General features: G+C 37.2%; 1 protein-coding gene across 2 annotated transcripts in view; it reads left to right on the top strand.

Moving 5' to 3' along the window:
- The first annotated feature begins 263 nt into the window (after positions 1-263).
- The window catches only part of INSC (INSC spindle orientation adaptor protein), a 57,376-nt gene continuing 38,038 nt past the window's right edge, over positions 264-19,601 (top strand). Inside the window, exons 1-5 of one of the 2 annotated variants that reach the window (XM_063397318.1) lie at positions 264-891; positions 1,391-1,443; positions 3,063-3,186; positions 5,359-5,472; positions 10,546-10,671. In XM_063397318.1, the coding sequence (XP_063253388.1) occupies positions 547-891; positions 1,391-1,443; positions 3,063-3,186; positions 5,359-5,472; positions 10,546-10,671 (762 nt within the window). In that variant the 5' untranslated portion in view covers positions 264-546. The remainder of the gene's footprint in view (positions 892-1,390; positions 1,444-3,062; positions 3,187-5,358; positions 5,473-10,545; positions 10,672-19,601) is intronic. The other variant, XM_063397319.1, reaches the window with a different exon arrangement.

A 19,601-nucleotide genomic window follows, 5' to 3' on the forward strand; every position in this document is an offset into this window, starting at 1 on the left:
GTAGAGTCCAGCTGAAGTTTAAGGGATTATGACATGGAACAAATAGATATTGCTGGCAGTGTTGCTCACTATCTCAGTTTGGCTGTGTAAGTTTGGAAGGGCTTTGGAGAGATGTTGCAAGTTAAAATTTTATGTAAAGCACTTGATAGGCCAAGTGTCTAGGGAAACCTGACAGTCCCATAAACAACAAGCAAACACATTCATAGCTTTGCCCCTTCTCCACATTAAACTCTGAATGTACAAGAAGCATTTGGCCCAAAAAACATAGTCTAAACTTCTGTTTACTTATCTATAATATCCACTGATTTTCCAGATATAATTTTATAACAAGGTATGTGGCATAAAAGTGATTAGAAATCCAGAAACTGTTTCGGGAATAAAAAGCTAAATGTGTCACGGTGTTACTGCAAGCAAATTGTTCAATTATTTGCCTTTGGTCAATCAGTTGCAACCTAGTATTGGGTGCAGCTGTATGGTCCTGCTGGTGTTTATTCCAAGGTTGTTTTGCTTCACCTCATTCTCCCCTCTCCTTCTCTGCCTTCCAGCATGCACCTAATCCAGGTGGACTCTGTTCAGCGATGGATGGAAGACCTGAAGCTGATGACAGACTGTGAATGTATGTGCATTCTCCAGTCCAAGCCCATCAGCATTGAGAAGGATGAACAAAATGAACTCATCCTTTCCTCGCAGTACAGCACTTGTGATAGCTTGCAGCTTCTGCTAAAGAGAGCTTGGATCATAAGCACAGAGCTGACCAGGATTGCTCAGAAGCTGGAGAAGAACAGGTGGCAGAGGGTCCACAGCATGACAGTGAGAGTCAACTGCCACGTGCGCTCCATGATAAACGAGTACAGCACCTTCACCAGGAGCTCTTCAGAAGAAACGCACCAGGTGAGAAGATGCCTTAGCTGATGTCATGTTTCTCTGGCTTTTTGAGTTTTTATTTAATTATAATAATTAAAACTTGCTTTAAACAATCTGTAAGAAATTCTTACATACTGATATTGGTCCCATAAGACTTTCCAATCTCTTTCCAGCAATGGAAAAATTCTTGACTTGCTTTGGGTCCTATTTTATCATAGGCTATTCTGAATGTTAATAATATTGACAAATTGTATTGAAAAAATGTTTTGCTTTTGAGGACTACAGGACTTCGCTTTTGAGAATCCCATCTGTGAATCCCTTTGCATTTAAAGTGTAGAAAATGCTACTTTTTTTGTTAACCTCAGTTTTATCTCTACCTGTTTTATTTGGAAAAATAGATGAAGGGAGTTCATATGAAATATTATGTTTTGAGAAGGTTTTTGATTACCAGACAAGGATTTATTTTTGTAAAGCAATTGTGTGTATGGATATAACTTAAAACCACTTTCTCCTGCTCTCTCTGCAGCTTGAAAAACTTTTAGTAGAAAAGTGTTCAGAATTTACAGCATTCACAGAAAGGTAACTTAAATTTTATAGTTGAAATATTAATTTTGCTCTTTTATTTTGTTGTAGAACTTCTAATGAGAATCAAAAATCCATAGACACCCCCAATTGTTTGAACTAGGCTGCTGTAACTCTGCAAAGCTTTCTAAATGTTAATCTCTGGTGGGTGAAGTGAGTTGCTGTTAGCTAAACTACATCCTAATGAAATGGGATCTGCTGTTGCCCAGAGTATCTGACATAGATGCAAAGCTGCATGCAAGTTGATTTTTCAGGACTTTTAGACATCAAGGGAGAAAATCTGGCTGTGACAGATATTGGTGACAAAGTTCCCTTCTAGTTCTGTGGAGTCAGGATTTCAGCTGGTGTGAAAACTTGGGTTTTGAGACTTGTACTATGTGGTCCTGTATGAACATACCCATTGCATTGTAGATCAAAACAAAGTAAATACACATTCCTTTGAATTTTAGTTGTAGGTTTACTCATCTCCCTGCACTCCGGAATGTTGAGACTGGAAAATAAAAAATCTCTGTAATTCTTCTAATGTTATTTCCACTTTCTGACATAAGTTACCCATTTCCTCCAGCACAGTTCAATCACTCTTTTTTTGGTATACTTTAAACATGGTGCAAATCATTCTGTTTCAGGGATATCACCAGGGAAAAAACACAATCTAATTATTAGGAAATAACATTTTTTTGGAGCACTATTGCTTTTTGCCAAACCCACACAGCTCATGTTTGTGTTTTATACTCTACTATGAGACACACTGATTTACTAATGAGATCCAGTCTCAAAGATTCTTCCCCAAATCAGTCCTCTCCCTTCTTGTCTTTTTGACAAAAAACTGATATAGGTGGCTGACAAGTAAAGCTGAAAAGGTGACCTGAGTGCAGGCAGAGAGGCTGATCACCCAAACTATGTCTTCCAATACAGTAACTTGACTGGGTGAAAGATGTTTTGACAATACAAATTAATGCATTTCTGTGAGGAAGCATTCATTATTTTATTTGAATTGTATAAAGTTTCTCATCTATATCTAATTTCTTTAGTTACAGCCAGACATCACTGGTTACAGGATAATGGTACTAACTCTGTAAAGATGCTTTATGTATCTTTCTGTATAGAGGGCCAAATTTTATTTTTGATTATGCTGTTTAACTCATTTGGACACACATTTCTTTCTTCATCCTTATCCTGCTATCATTAAACTATGACAAAGAAGGTAAAGAAATAGAAATTGCTGAAAGCCCTTCATTGATCATGAAAATGGATGGATATTCACAGCTGCAGTTGAAATACAGGCATCCAAGAGTGAAACTGTCAGCATAAGAGGAAAAGAGCAGTGTTGAACTGTATAAACACACAGCATCTACAGCAAAATTTGGCCTGCACTCTGTGATGTAAATTGTGACCCCCAAATTATTCAGTAGTGTCCACTGTTATCCTTTCATGGTGTATATTTACTCTGTGTAGACAAAGCTTTGAATAAAGTCTGGAATGATGTTAATGACACAAAGTCCTTGTGAACAGCTGAATTTCAGTTATATCCTGTGATTAACATGGGCCTCATCTCTGACATTCATGTCTGTTGCATCTTTTTTTCCTTCATCCCTTTCCCATCTCTTTCTTTTCAGGTGCTTACAGACTGAAGATGAAGAGATACTGAAGTCCATGAAATCTTGTGTTAATGAAACACTCACGACCGTTGCCCAATATTTTGGCCAGTTGATAGAGCTGGTTTTAACACAAGAGGCACAGGTTAGTTTGTAGTAAAAAAATCCCAAGTCAAAAAGGTCTTCCAAAATTGTTGAATCTTGAGGGCAACCATCCATGAAAGATCCAAGGCTGAGCTGGATGGGACTTCTGAGAAACCTGATCTAGCGGAAGGTGTCCCTGCTCCTGGCAGGGAGATGGCAACTAGATGATTTTAGAGTCCCCTTCCAACCCAAGCCATTCTATAATTCTATAATTAAGAGGAGGATTAGAATTACAGCTCTCAATTTTCAACAAATTTATGATAAGTAACTCAAATATGTTGCAATGAGATTTAGATGTTCATATCCTCAAATTCTCCAATAACCTCAAATCCTCAAATTGGCTCACCATGTTACTTATTCTTCCTGATGTCTCTTTCTTGCAAGACATCTAAATGATGACTTCTGGTTGTCTCTTCCAGCCTTATCCATTCTGTGATTCTGATTCTGTGAAATACACTCAGTAATTACTCTGAGTCTGCAAATGCATTATTTTTTTTTCCATTGGATCATTTTTGAAATAATAGCAACTTGCATGTCTAGCCAGCCTATCTTGACCTCCCTCTCCCTTTGCATGTTCTAGTCTTTCTCACATAGAAAAATCCACAAATGTAATTCTGCTCAAAAAAATTGTCCATGTTTTAGAGGAGATGTTATGCTGAAATTTTGTGTTGCTGCAGCAGAAAAAGAGGAAAGGAGAGGCTTAGTGAACACAAATAGCTAAAAAGTATTATTACAGCACCAAAACAAAATTAATGCATACTAGTGGTTAAACTGTAACATACCCTGATGTGTTAACATGGCAAAAACGGTGGTGGTTTCAGAAACATCCCTTCTATTTTTAAAGGGTCATTACTAGGAGGTGAGAATATTCCAAATATATTTGCAGAATTATGGTCAAACTAACAAACTACTTCCTATATGCTCTTTGGCTGGGATTTATGAGAACCACACAAAATGTATGGGTTGAAGTGTGTAAATAACTTTGCTTATTTCAAATTCAGTGAGTAGGTTACCATTGTTAAGATGTTTATTATTTTCTGCTTGAAGAGCAGTACTTTACTGCTGATATTTCTGCCTTTGGGCATCTTGGCACCTACTGACATACCTGAGATCCTACTCTCCTTTTTTTTAAGGGAGTGAAATTATTGACTGCATCATCTTGTGTGTATTTGTGTGGGTGAAGGACTTGGATTAGAACTCATTAATAAAAACAATTTTCTGAACAGTTCTGTCAGGCTATGTGCCCACTTCTGCCATAAAAACCCATTGTCTGGGGGTAGTTTGCTGCTCTGAAGCAGACTAAGTATCTGTGTGAGAGATTTCAGCTTAAATTGTGTATAGACCTTTTTTTTTCTAATCAGTGTAGCAGGATTTAATTCAGGATAGGTTCATATCAAATTGTGAACTCCTAAGCAATGTCTTTTATGGAGCATTTTTCTAATGCATTATTATGGAGCATTTTCCTAATGCTAAAGGTGGAAGAATAGAACCTCTTAAAGGCAAGGTAATTGAATTTTGTATAAATAACAGTGTAAAACATGGGATACTCCCTTGCATTTCTTTCAAATTTGGATTAAATACAAAAATGCTTACTTTCCTCCTCCTAGGAAATAGAATTAATTATTCTAGGGATTCTATGTCTTTTTTCAGAAACATAAAATGAAATAGACTTCCTGTTCTTTTCACAGTTGCACTTCTCTAAAGCTGCGATGGCACAAATACAAAAGCAAGATAATATTTACAAAGATTAAAAGATATTTAATCTATTTCATACATTGGATAAATACACTATATTTTTTTATAAGAATATCTATTTGTCAGTGACGTTTTGACTGAGAGTAGCGATGAACCCAGAGCCTTAGGAGGTAGTGTAAGAAAGGGTGTAGTAATATTCCTTGTAAATAAGGTGGAAATCTTGTATCATCATGTGTTTCAGCTTCTATACTAACTAAATTAGTTGCCTTCTGAAAATTCTGGTTCAATCCCAGATGAAACGCAATAACAATTTACTAAATATCTTGAGAGTTCCATAACAAACGTTCTCACACCACTGCCTTACCCTGTTAATATTTATTTTTAAATGTCACTCTCCTTGGTTACGTCTGCTCAAATGCAAAGACAGATGTGCACTGTGAGCCTGACTGCTGCAGGTTTGTTGTGCTGTGTCCCGCAGAGCCTGCTGAGGCAGATAGAGCTCTCGGGCAGCCTGTACGTCACGGAGTTGGCCCTCAGCGGTTTGTTCAGCCTTGCCCAGGAGGGCACTCACCTCTGCCGCATCATAGCCAAGGTAAGGGATGCATGGAGTCATCCAAATACAAGAAACTCATTTCGCTAAAGAACAACAAAATTTACGCAGAGAAACTACTTTTTTTCTCTTCTTGTGGTGCTTTTGGAAGTCTTGCTCTACAGAGTTTACCACTACAAGTATTGCGTTAGAGATTTTTTTCCTTAAGAGGACGACATCCCCTCAATTTAATAAAGCCCAATACCTGTGCAAGCAGCTTCAGTAGGATGGTCAGTTCCAACAGACTTCTCAGCATTGCTTCAGTTGCAGTTGTCTTTGTGTCATCTGAGGGATTATCATTCCATAATTTTGGGAACATTTTTAGTGTCTCTCCTGATACTGCTTTTTACATACGAGCCGTGTAAATGAACAAACTTTACAATAGGCCATGGCTGTGGCAGACTGTGCACAGAAACAGAAAGACTTCTTCAGCTGTGTGTACAGGGAGGGTTAGAGATGTTATTAAAGATGCAAATTTAGGAATAATTTGCATTTATTATTATCATTTTACAAAGGACTCATCATTGCAATTACAGTTACTTTTTTTCAGTGTGTGTTCTCATTTACTGAGTAGTTGGTGCTAACTTTTGGTATAAATGAGTCATTCTGTCAAGATCCATGACACTGGAAATCCCCACAGAGTTTGCACCTTTGAGGACACTTGGATTTTGAAAACGTGAGGAGGGTAGGACATGGTGTCTTCTTGAGGATGGGATAATCAGAGCATGCAGAAGGAGGAAAACCTCCCTCCCCCAGCTCCTGCTTGTGGAGTGCTGTGCCAGTTACTCAGAGGCAGGTCTAGACAGCAGCATTTAACTACTTCTATGTGCCTTTAGATGGACATTTACATGAGAGAAGGTACTCCTCTGTTCTGAAGGCTGAGAACAAGCCAGACTCAGAAACCTGTAGTGGATTCTGTCAACAGCCTGAGAAGTTTTTTTTCTCTAAATTGGTATTTGAGCTCCACTCAGTGGTACCCAAAAACAATGTTTAAATGTTGAGTATTGAGGAAGTGCAGAATTAACAAATTAAAGAAAATTAGTCTTGGGCTTTTTATCATTTTACAACTTCCATAACAGTTTAATTTAACAGAAGTGAAGTCTGACTTTTCATAAATCACTACACTAATGTATTGCTAAAAACTGGGTGTGTCACAGGTTTACAACTGAGGAAATGCATCCCCTTATGCAAAGAACCCTGAGTGGTGTTTGGCTGCCAAATTACAGTGGTGATTGCATCACCTGTCCTGTGCCTCTGTCTGCACTGGGAAATTTGTCCAGACTGACCATTATCCTTCACCCTCTGCACTGCCTCAGTGACCAAGGGGGAACTGTAACACATCAGAGTTTCAAATGGGTAAAGAGCTCTGTTCAGACAAAGAAACTTAACAACACTGAGCTTTGCTTGCTTTGGAGGTTAACTTGCATCTTTCCAGAAGCTCCCAATGTGAATAAAGTATGTTTTAATTTCTAGTTTGCAGACTTTGTGACATTTCCAGTTTTGGACCAGATAACACATGAAGTGCTGCTTGTGCTGTAATTCAAGTTTCATTTGTGACAGATTTTACAGTCTCTGAAGCAGAAAGGGATGGGCACTGGCTTTAGTTAGCTATGACAGCAAAAATTCAGGGTGATTTCAAAACAGAAAATAAACAATAAAAAAAAGCCTTCAAACTCTTCTCAGTCATTGGGAGAATGAAAAGGGATTGAAGTCATGTGAAGATTTCAAAATCTTTTATAAAATCTATAGTTCCCTCAAGAGCTGTCATAAGATCCTTGATAAAAACTAGCCAGAGAGATTAGTTGTTTATCATGAAAGAGAAATTCAACAAATTTGTCCATGTAACCTTGACGTTACTCTCCATGACAGAGTGTGATCTTGTGGAACACTGCTGTTAGGTTTTTCCCTGTCCCAAGCTATAAGTTACAGCTTTAAAGCACACTAGTCTTGGATGTGCAAAAAAAGGAACCAAGACAGTGTTGTAAAGCTACAACATTACAGGAGCTGGTCTCTCATTTTACGTTTGGTAAGTGTTTCAGTCTTCTTTCTCTTTCTCCCCCATCCCCTGCTAACATTTTACAGAAATTTAAAAAAGACTATCAAACGCTCCTCTCTATGCTGAAGCATAATTTTATTCCCATAATTTTATTCCACCTACAAGCATTCTTTGACACTTTTTTTTAGCATGTAACTTTGTAATCTGCTGTGAAAAAATCATGTTGCTGACTCACCTGGGCAGTCAGCAGTAGTTCTCACTAGCTGTCAGAGACATAAAACCTAAAGTCTCTAACAAAAATGAGTAGTAGCATGGACAAGAAAAATTTGCATTACTTGGAACAAACTTGTTATAAATAGATTTGGATTTATGACAACCAGAAGAATTGGTAAAAATATGTTTACTAGTTACAATAAATAGGTCATAGAATGATAAGGAAAATATAATTTTTAAAAAAATTAATTTTACTGACAGTAGAGTCCAATACCAGCTGTATGGAAGAGAGTGCCATGATAAAAGGCTTGTAAAAGAGAAGCAATAAAAATGAAGATATTCGTACCTCATAACAGCCCCCTTGGAGAATACTTGACTATTGGAATTCCTTATGGCTGTACAGCAGGTCACTTGCTCTGAGAAGCTTTTGATGGATCCTGCCTTACTTTCTTTATATGCCAGTTACTTTTCTAGCAAGTATTTATGATGAAGATCTCTTTGGAGGTCATCTGTCAAGATAATTATTAATATTGTCAAAGCCTTGAGGAGAATTTACTGCACTTTGTGTTATTTCAGGCTGAAACTGCAAAATATTCCACCTTAGAATTAGATGCCTTTTTGCTTCCCCTCATTATTCACTCAACCCACATAGTTTTGGTGATTGCAGTTCAGGTGATTTTGTTACCTAAACCTAGCCCTTCTGAACAGCAATCCCACAAAACTGAATTCCTGTTAATCCAGTATAAGAGAGAAGTAGGTCATCAAGTAGTAGAGCAAGCGTCCCTCCCTTCCTCTGAATGTTTACCCACTTGACCAATTTATGTATGTCCCTGTCATATGGAATGGTTTGGCGTCATTGCAAAAGATACAGGGGATGAATCTTGAGAAAGGTGAATAAATTCTGAGAAATGCTCTGATCCCAGTGAGGGGACTGGTTTTGACAAGCTATGGGATCAGGCTCAGTGTTTTCTGCCCATCCAATATTTCATTTACAGATCTCTCAGTTCATTACTCATGGTCAATATTTTACAGCTTAATAATGGCACATGAGGCACAAAATAAAGACTACAGATCTCCTCCTGACAAATGCAGTGATAAATCAGTTCATGTCCATCAAAGGCCAAATCAGGGCACCCATTTGGCATAGAAAAGGCTTAAAGCAAATGTGCCAACATCACTTGAACATTACTAGATTTATCCACAAACTTCTGCTTATTGGGGCTAAAACAGAGGGTCAGATCATCCTTGATTCAATTGAACTGTGGGAATATTCAAATTGAAAATGAAATTTAAGCAAAAAACCCCAACAAAACAGTTACTTTTGGCTTGGAAATGACAATGCAACCGCTTTTCCCCTACATTTTTGATAGATAATTTAATTACTGCTTGGGTGAAATACAAGTATCCTTTTTTGGAAGGAAAAATACGACTGAAACTCTTTTGTTAATGTACTACCTATTTTTTTAATTCAAAGGCTCAGAAATATCATTCTGCATTAGGCTATATATAGCAGTACTGGATACAAAAAACCAGACACATGAAAGCTTCTTACAATTTCAAAAATAAGTTTCAGTCCTAATGAATTTCAGGGAGCCTATTGTTTTCACCGATGCCACAGAAATTCCAAATGCTTGTGAAAGATGTGATCTAAAACTTCTATCTGGAAAATATGTTGAAGAGTTAATTTTGTCTAATTCTATATGACCTGGTATAATTTTTTTTTTTAGACTGAATATAGGGTTTTGCTTCTTCTATTATTCTCTACTGTATTCAAGTAGAACTCGTACCAAAATATAGAATTCTGAAAATGAGTAAAGTCTGAATTGTAAGCCAGAGGGTTTAAGTAAGTATAACCTGTTGAGATTTCAAATAATGGTTGAGGAAAAATGGTTGAGGAAAAAAAGATTATTTCTATGAATCTAAAAATGTTTTAAAACAGAGACTACTGAAACAGGCTCTTAAAAAGGGTGTGCTTTTCCCTTGGTCCACAATTTCAACTGTTTTTAATTTACCACTGTAATCTGAACATTTTAGTCTGAGATCTTTCATCTATCATCAACAATTTAAATGCTTTCATTTTCATTGTATGTCTGATTCTACAACATAAAAGACATATGTAGTCTACCTGATAGCACAACATTTTCAAACGAAACATAATTTAAAAAACCCCACCACAAAAAGTGCAACATTGTTGGTATTTATTTATGTATTTACATTTGTTATATGAAATTTGCTAAAACATGTTTACAAGCTATGTTGGAAATTAATTGAGACTAGCTACTCCAATACGTATTCAAGTCTTTGCCGCTGTGGTATTTAAAGAAAAAGTTTTAGGAATGCAAATTTTATTTATTAGAGGATGAAGATTTGAATTGTATCTGTTTAGAATTTGATGCCTATTTTCAGTACCTTTTCAAACAGACAACCTTCCCCTTTATAATTTTAGCATTCAGTAAATTTTGTGTGGAGCTCAGAAATGTAGAGGAACGGGAAATATATCCTAACAAAAGTCTATTTTATAATAATAATAGGGCTGAAGGATCAGTTAAATGTCACTCTAATTGCCACTTATTGATGGTTCTTTGCAATTTTTGCAGGAATGTCAGGTTTAATTTAAATGGAGCTTGTAGCTGGTAGAAGTCAATCACTTAAGCACACCTCCTACTGAGGTTGTATTACTTTTTCATCACTTAGTGTACAAGCATTAATCCACTTGAATTCTCTGTGTGAGCTTAACACCCTCTTTGTTGGTGTTACAATAGCAATTTTGGATAAACTACTAAAGGAATCTACTCCCCCTCCCAATCTTGATTAAGTACTAGGGAAACCTCTAGAACTGCTTTCCTGATTGCTGTTTTCCCCTGCAGGAAGGAGGCGTCGTTGCTCTCTTTAAGATCTGTCGCCAGGATTGTTTCAGGTGCCTTTATCCCCAGACCCTGAGAACGCTGGCATCAATTTGCTGTGTAGAGGAAGGGATGCACCAGCTGGAAAAGGTAGGCACCTCAGGAGTCCTTACTACTGCGGCAAAAAAAAAGAAACGCCATGTCTTTAATGTCTTCCAGAAATTGATAATTTGATGGTATTTGATGTTCCATGCTATGCTCACCTTTTCTGTGCTGAACACATCTTCTGTCTTCAAAAAATTAGTCCCAGCAATAGCATTATCCTATTATCCTTGCACATATAAGCTTTATAAGTGGGGATAATTTTGTGAAACAGGTAAATGTGTTAGTGTCTACATCAAAAAAGGAGAACAAACTAGAGAAATTATGTTTTTCTAGACTCTCTAAAGTGTTTAGAAATTCCAATCTTTCGAATCATCCTTAAAATACAGAAGGCTTTATACCTCTTTTAATCTTTTCTTGATGCTCTGATAGGGGTCCTGCTTGTGGCAGTGCTGCAGCTTGTGAGAACTGTAGTTGAACAGAAAGAAATGGGACAGATACCATCATTAGTCAATCAAAAACTGTCTGCTAATCAGCAGCAGCTTTCATAAAAGCCACTCCTAACTGCGATGGCCAACATCAAAACACTATCCAGATAAAGTTATATCAACTTAGGCTCCTTTTCTTTCTTGCATTCACTACATACTGCTATGTTTTGGAAAGTGAACCCTTCTGGTCACTAAATCATGATCTCATCCTTTGTATTTCATAAAACAGTCATCTTCTTCAGCTGAATAATAGCCTCTTGAAGTTAATGATAAATGATTTCACTGCCTCTTTACATTGACATGTCCTGTAATTTACTGCCCCGAATTCAAGCAAACTGTGACAGAACACCTGCAGCAAAAAGCAAGTCTGTGAGTTTACAGTAAATGAAGATGACTTAAATTTTTTTTGACATAATGCTGGTTCAGACTGACACCAGAATCAGTCTAAAAGGATCTTTCATTATGTCCACTATAATGGTGGAGTTAATAGAGTTAGAAATGAAAAAGATTAATTCAAGTCACCCAGTCCAATTCCTGGCAGCATCAGGATGTGTTCAATGGGCCCATATCAAAGCTGATGGAACAGGAGTCCCAGAAAAAGCAAACACTCTCAAGATCACGTTTCTTTGATCTGCTTGACCACAAGTAAAATTGTTCAGGGTAAACTTTATCACAATTAGGGTTGGAGGTTTAAGGGATTTTTAACTGAAATTCCTACCTTCAAGGGCTTTCAATTCCTAAAGCATTCTCTTTAAATATAAGTGGTTTTATGACTTTCAAAATCTGAAGTACTCTTTCAAAGAACACAAAAGCGAGTTAAAAGTATTAGCAATCCTGTAATTACAAAATTTATTTTGGGACTTCTTATCTCGCAGAAAGGGTGGCTTCTTTTATCCAATGAAGTATCTGGGTGCTGGTGAATCATTTAATTTCTCTAATATGAATATCATTATGCCACCTAGTGCATTAAAATATCAGTGCAATTTGAACTGGGTTTTTAATGACAGAAACTTCATTAAAAAAACCACAGACCTGGCTACCAAGCAACTCAGATTAGGCAAATCAAGATTAAAAAAAACCCAAAAACCAAAAAACAAACTTATGCAAGACCTCCCCCTGTATTTTTCAATTAGATTGCAGAGCCATGGCAGTGTTTAAAAGACCACTTAAAAGAAAGCAGCAAAAACTATAATTTCTTATGAAACACTTATCTGAGAGGTGAAATAAACGGAGGTGGTACAGATTCTGCAGCAATTGCAGTGCTTATCTACTAAAGACGTCAGGAATATTGTTTATTTATCCAGTGCTCTTTGAGCTTGCCAATTCAGCACTCATTTCTAAAGATGTAGAAAATTGCCTATTTTAATAAAAAGCTTTTCTATCAATCTTTTTTTTAATAAAATTCTTGTTCTTCCCAGCCACGAAGCTATAAATATATCACACTGGAAAAAGCCATTATCACCTTTTTATCAGCTTGATAAACAAGCTGATCTTTGCTATAATTGCAGTGATAAAGTAGTTGCTGCCATGATTAGTTTTTCCTCTTTAGGTAAATTTAGTTGGGCCTGTATACAATGATGTAAAATCAGTTGGTTAAAATGTGGGTTTGGAACAATTATTTTACTTGAAAGTACTTGACTGAATTTTGATAATATGCTGGTACTATTTGTTGTACATTGAAGTGCAGAGCTCCAGGAACTCAAGAGTAACAAATTAGGCAATTAAAGTAGAAAAATGGTGAAGAAATAGTCTCATTGTGTGCCTGAGGACTGCAAAAATAAATGTTCTCTGTAAGCTGTGCTAACAAGTGGTAATTTTGGTGCTTCAAGTTGCTTGTGGGTATCTGGTTGTTTGATACACTTCAATTTTGTAATCCACTGTGACACCTGCAGGTTTGAGATCATTATTTGGTCTGAGCTTCCTGACCAGTCCTACTTCAGAGTGGAGTGGAGAGACTCTGGAAAAGCAACCAAAACATATTATTTGTGCATCTCTTTGCCCTGTACCCAAGAGAACTTTGTCATCTGTGTCCTGTGGCACTCAAGCATTTTAAGGAAAAGCTCACTCCACCAGAAAAGTTGGTTATTCTTGATCTGGGCATTCCAGAGTTTATACAGACAAAATAAGTAATACACATAATTAGGGAATAGAGAAAATAGATAAAATCCCTAAACCCCCAACTGAAAGGAGTTTGTGAGAGCTGAGCATGGCTGAAACTAAAGAACAATGTTAGTGCTGCACATGCAGACAGACCTGGTGGTGTGTCCTGCTCTGAGGTTTAGGACAGGAATACAGGGATGTAGGGGGAGACTGGTTCTTGAGATTTGTTGAGGGTTCTGGAGAGAAGAATATCTGAACCTTCAGGATGTGCTTTGCAAATTTAAATCACCTCAATGTAGGAAGGAGAGTTGGAGGCACAGAGTTAGGATCAATTATTTTGTGTATTCAGTGGCACTTAAGGTTCAGAAAATTTAAAATTTGTGGTCTTGGTGACGTATATCCTGCAAATTGCTTCAAGAATGACTGTAGTTCAAGTAATGCTTTCGGAATGAAGACACACAAAATCCAACAGATATGGTCTTCAACATGGAACAATTTTGCCTGGAAATGGAGTTTGTTTCAAGACTTTTCTCTTTTTTCTAGAGCAGTTCTTCAGGCTTTACTCCTCTGAGCAGGCATTAGGTCTTTGTTTTTCAGAGCTGTCTGAACAAAGTGTTTCCCATACATTTGGTGACATGCAGCCTCATTAAAGTCTAAAAACTATGGCAGTTTCTCTGCTTCAGGGCGAAAGTTAGTGGTGGTGGTACTAAAAGCCACAGCTTTCCAGTTTTTGCCCTACTAAGCTCAGTTGTGTGGTTTTTCACTGAGACTTCTGTGGCAATAAAATTCCTGCTGCAATAAAAGAACTGCAGAGCTCGTTCAGAAATAAATAGCAAACAGTGCAATGTGTACTACATTATTTTACTGTGCATCTGAAATGTTATCACATTAAAAAATGCTGCTTAGGTGGGACCTAGATCAAGGGTTAACTGCCACAAAACCAGGATGATTATACAAACAACCAGCTGCCTAAATTTTTACAGTGTGATGAGTATGGTTACTAACATTATTTAAACGACTCCAGAAAGCGAGACACCTTGAATCAGCTCATCAAGACGAGATAATCCAGAGACACTGGTGACAATAGCAGTTACTTTCATTAGAAAAACCTTTTTCACAAATGACACAGCTTTTATCACTGTGCTTTAAGCAAAATTGCCCAGGGTTAGATTACAAATTACTTTGAATCCTTCATTTAAAGCAGAGTAAATCAAATAACCTCCAGAAGAAGGGTAAAGAAAGGGTAAAGAAAGTATGAAGTGTACATTATTTGTGGCTGGAAAACTATACAGATTTTACAAAGCTTTCTAAAATATGAGTGACATCAAAATCTATTACTCACTATGAACACAGTCTGAGTCTTAAAATAACCATATTCTTATACACAGTATTAATTTCTGCATGATAGTAATGCAGTCTGTCCACGATACAGCTGAAAAAGCAAATTTTTCTGGGGAATGAAGTAAAATGTATATTACAGAACCTCCTACAACTTATTCATAGTTTTGGGATGAATGTGTGTTGATTACTTAATTCAGCTCTAACCACTTTGAACTTTCAGTTTCAAATATTACCTTCAGTAAAAATCATGGAGTAACCTTGTCTCAGGTGAAGTCTCAACTGCTAAAACCATTGAAGTCCATGTGACTGTAGGGTGAGACAGAAATGAGAACTCTGTATTAGGAAGAAATTCCTCACTGTGAGAGAGGTAGAGACCAGAACAGGTTGCCCAGAGAAGTTGTGGATGTTCTGTCCCTGGAAGTGTTCAAGGCCAGAGTGGATGAGGCTTTGAGCAGCCTGGTCTAATGGAAGATGGTCCTGGCTATAGCAGGGGGTTGGGAGTAGATGATCTTTTGGATCCCTTCCAGCCCAACCTATTCTATGAATTATGGAAAGGGCTTTGATTGTGAGAGTTTGGATGGTATGAAGGTAAAGTCACTAATTTGAAGGCTGAATGTAAAAGTTAGCTGGTGGCCCATGGATTTCATTGTCCCAGCATGAGAATGCTCCACAATCATGAATGCTTTAATTTTCATTGTGCCTGGTATACAGTGGAAGCAACTTTGTACAATGCAAGAAATGGAAAATTTCCCCTTCTGAATGAACTATATAGATGCCTTCATATTTCATTACTCTAAATGGAAGATCTCAAGGGATGTTAGTAATACTCTTCTAGAAAAGGTATGTGAGATTGCCAGTGTAGGTAGGAGAAACCCTCAGGTTGCTACAGTTAAAAGCATGTCTGCAGCTTGTTTGCTTCTTTTAAGAGGTGCAAGTTTTCTGAGAAACAGGGAAATGTTGATTTTTATTATGGCAAATGGTGGCTTCCAACAGGACTTCCAACAATGAGGAAATTTCAGAAAGTGCATATGACTGCCTCAGACTGTTACCCTTATTACTCCTCAGAGAAGAGCTTTGTGTTAGTGTTTCTTTGTTTCTTAGATGAAAAATTCTCATGGCCTATTTTAGTAGTTTCAGAACAAGGATTATGTGGTCTCAAAGCTGATAAAAATTGCATGGTTATTTTATTCTAAAATGAATTGAGTTCAAGAACTCACATGATTAAGATTTTTTTTAATATTTTCAAAATGGCCATAGTTTTCAAAGTTTTGTTTTGATACACAGAGATTCACATTATTCTGTTTCCTAAGTAAGACAGTATAAAGCTGTGTAATAACAAAATACAGGATTCTTAGAAGCCATTAGGTGTCAAGTTGTCAATGAGCCCTTCTCTTGCCTCTTTCCCACAAAAACAGGTAATGTGCAGTGTTACAACCCTTTCTGATTTTTTCACAGGTTGTGTTGGCAAACACATTCTTAATGCTGTTTTATAAAGAGGAATACCATTGTTTTATGTTCCATAAAGCAGTGCTTGTTTACAGGAGAAACTTGTGAAGCTTCATGGTTGGAAAGAGCCAGGAAACTTACTTTTTGCATGCTCAAAAGCACAGAGCACTGGCTTGTGTGCTGAAAACATGTGAAATGATTTAGGTGGATAGGGTTCAAGTGATGCATTGCTTTTACAGCCCTTTGGCTGGAGAATCAACTCTTCTGATCTGCATAATTCACTTCTTTTCATCCTGGAACACTCTTTTGGCTCATCTTACATGGCTATTTGTAGCTAGGCTTTGAAATCATACTACTGAAGTTACAAACAGTAAGAAGGAATGGATAAAGGGGTTTCTGAATTTTGAGAGAGAAGGATAAGCTTTTAAAGACTAATTCTAGCAACTTTTGGCACACAGAGCACAGCACACTGAAAGTTGGTGGCACTGATAGCTGAAGCTGGGAACTGCGTCTCACTACTGTCAGTGGGTAATTGTGGAAGTCACATGAGAACAAAGAGCAATGAGAAAGAAATATAAGCCAAACTTAAGGAATAGCAGGAGGGACAACGTATTGAAGCTGCTTTTCGCATACCCTTTTAGATAACCAGGCATATCTGTTTCAGTAGCTGAGCTTGTGGTACAATTACATAATGTAAAATTCTATGCTTGCAGCTCTTTAATTTACTGGACACTTCTTCTGAGTAAGGCTGTTTAATTAATTGGCAGTGAAAAATGTGCTGTGTTTGGCAAATTACATTTCTGTCAAAGCCCCTGCAAGATTCATTAAATCATATCTGAGAGTGCAGGAGCTGCCCTTCCTCAAGTGCTGGCTTCGTGTGTATTAGGCGGTTCAAGTTTTACCTCTACACAGCTACGTACATGAAATTAGTAAATAAGGTCTCTTTCAGCACCTTCCCAGGCAAGAGCAACAAGACTTGGGTCACTGCAGAATCTGACCATCTTGGATGCAGCAGGCTGCAGTTCTAAGCCCAAATGAGGAAGTCATGGAAGTGATATGTGTGAATACTGAAAATCAGAGTGAAAAGAGGTTTTAAACCCCACATCTCTCCTCCTAAAACCTCACAACAACAACTAAAGAAAAAACCCCAAAACAACGGGAGCCAATCTTTGAAGTAGCATTTGATTTGTTGAAAACCTTCTGCTAGTTACACAGAAGATTAAAATTTGTTCACTTTATGGTAGTATCCATTTCATCAAGCAAAAAGGAAAACGAGGATTTTTTATGCCTCATTCAAGAGAGATAGAATTGAATAAAGAGAGACAAGTTGGGGTAGGATTATGGTACATTGCTAGATCTCTGTAAGAAAAAAGCATACACAAACTGCTTTGGTTGAAGTCAGGGCCATTATTTCAATTCTGTTAAAATGACTAAAGATACTAGAGTGGTTGTGTTGTTGTAGTCCTGATGCTCTAAAGAGATATGTATCTGTTGCTCTGATAAAAGATATTACCTCTCCTTACAAACCTTGCTTCTCCGAAATCATATTATAGATTTTAAAAGAGGGAGAAAGGAGCCAGCAAGTGTAGCGCTAAAGATAAACATTTTGATAAGACTAGTGAAGGGGGACAACGTGAGACTTGGCTAAGGAGTTGGTGAATACCTGCCTTGGGCTTTGGAGGACAAAGTCTATTGTTTATCAGCAGATCCTCATTTAGATATCTGGCCTTGTCCAGATTCTGCAAACATATAAATGTCCACTCGGCCTTAAATATCATCAGCAAAAAACAAGAGAACCACTACCCGCTAAAAATGTCAGCAGGCATGCACGTGTATTGGTCTATTCATGACTGAGGTTTCTGATGGCAATAAATTTTATTACATAAATATTAATTTGTTGACTACGGAACACAATGCTGTGGCACAGAGGAAAACTTTTAGAATTAAATCAAATAATTGAATTTTTTTTGATAAACTTTGTCTACTTTTTCAATGGAGTGCAACAGGCAATCTATGAATTGACATAATAATCTCCCTCAAAATTGTTAACTTCTATTAACAATTTATGGATAGATTTGCATGTCAGTTCAAAGTGAGCAGTCTTATAACCCAACAATGAATACTTAAAGTCCTTTGCGTTCCAAATCACCTACAGATCTAGGCTTTATGAGGTTTGTCCTGTTCTTAAAGTGACATACTGCTAAAGCACGGATCTGTAATAAAGTGTCCACATGCAAAAACTGCATAACAGTCAAAGCAGCCCTGTTTTATTGGGTTTTTTTCATGTTTCATCAAGACCTGATCAGGAGGTGGCATTGCAGTGGCATTCAGGTATTATCACTAATGTGCTGAGTGTAAATCTTGCCACTGTTATACTTTTTTCATGGCTCCAGGGCAGTGTTCAGCAAGTGAGAGCTGATAGAATGAGGTGTACTTTGGCATTTGGTTTCCATACAGGATGTAGTTACTGAAGGAGGAGCAACCACTCTTCTAATCTAACCCTCAGCTCTGCCTTTTTATACACCTCGATTTCATTAATTGAGATGCAGGAGAGGCTCTACAGATAATTCTTTTTCTTCTTGTTCTAGAAAGATAAATTTCATTGAAATAGGTTTTAAAAGTTGAAAAGGAAAGGCCCCAGGCCATGCCAGGTTACTGAGGTGTACACTTCAAATGGCAAGATCAACTTGGACCAGTGCCTGTGGATTGCCATTCCCTCCAACTTCATTTTGGAAATTTGGAGTGGTGCCAGGTTACTGCTCTGCACTTGTTCAGCTCCCATATAATTTACACATAGTTTTTGCAGTCAGTTCTGTTAGAATTTTATGCTATCTATTGATTTTGTATTTCGCTAAGTATTTTATTTCAGGCACTCCAAATATCTCTAGATTTATGTTTCCAAAGTCAGGATGTTAAAAGAATTTTATAAATGAAAAATAATTTGGAAATCACCAGATGATGATTTTTCTGTAACAATTTAAAGTATTACCTAAAGTGATGACAGTGATCAGGGCAGTGAATGATCCACGAATGACATCCGAAGGAACAGAAGCCAGCATATCAAATAACAGGTGGGTTTTCCCTACCTAATAATAATAATAATAGTCATCTATCAAGAAAATTTAATTTTAAGATGAAAGAAACAGCTTACTCAGCTCCTAAACTGAAGGCAGAGATTAATGAGAATCAATTGAAGCATTTAGAAATAGTGCAAGCAGAGAGCTATTTTGGACCTCAAATTTTCCCCTTGTTCCTGACAGAGGCAGAAAACTGGAAAGAGATGGCCTAAAAAAAAACCTAACAGATGAGTAACTTTGATAATCTTTTTCTCCTCACTCAGCAGGAAACTGTTGCATCTCATATTTGCATTTGTAGCCAGGTGTAAACACACGTACTGAATGTGCTTAGGTTGCACTTTCTAAGTTGCTTACCTGTAGTCATGATAAAGAAGAGATAAGAGTGAAAATGCATGTATGAGGAGACAAATACAAGTAGATCATTCCCCTCCATAAAATCTCTGCTAATAAGTCACGCAGATATAACCAATCCATCCTGCTGCAGGTTTTATGAAAACCTGTATTGTATTGTAGAAGAATTGTAGAA

This window comes from Prinia subflava, chromosome 5, assembly GCF_021018805.1.
Source record: "Prinia subflava isolate CZ2003 ecotype Zambia chromosome 5, Cam_Psub_1.2, whole genome shotgun sequence".
In the NCBI taxonomy this organism is placed as follows: Eukaryota; Metazoa; Chordata; class Aves; order Passeriformes; family Cisticolidae; genus Prinia; species Prinia subflava.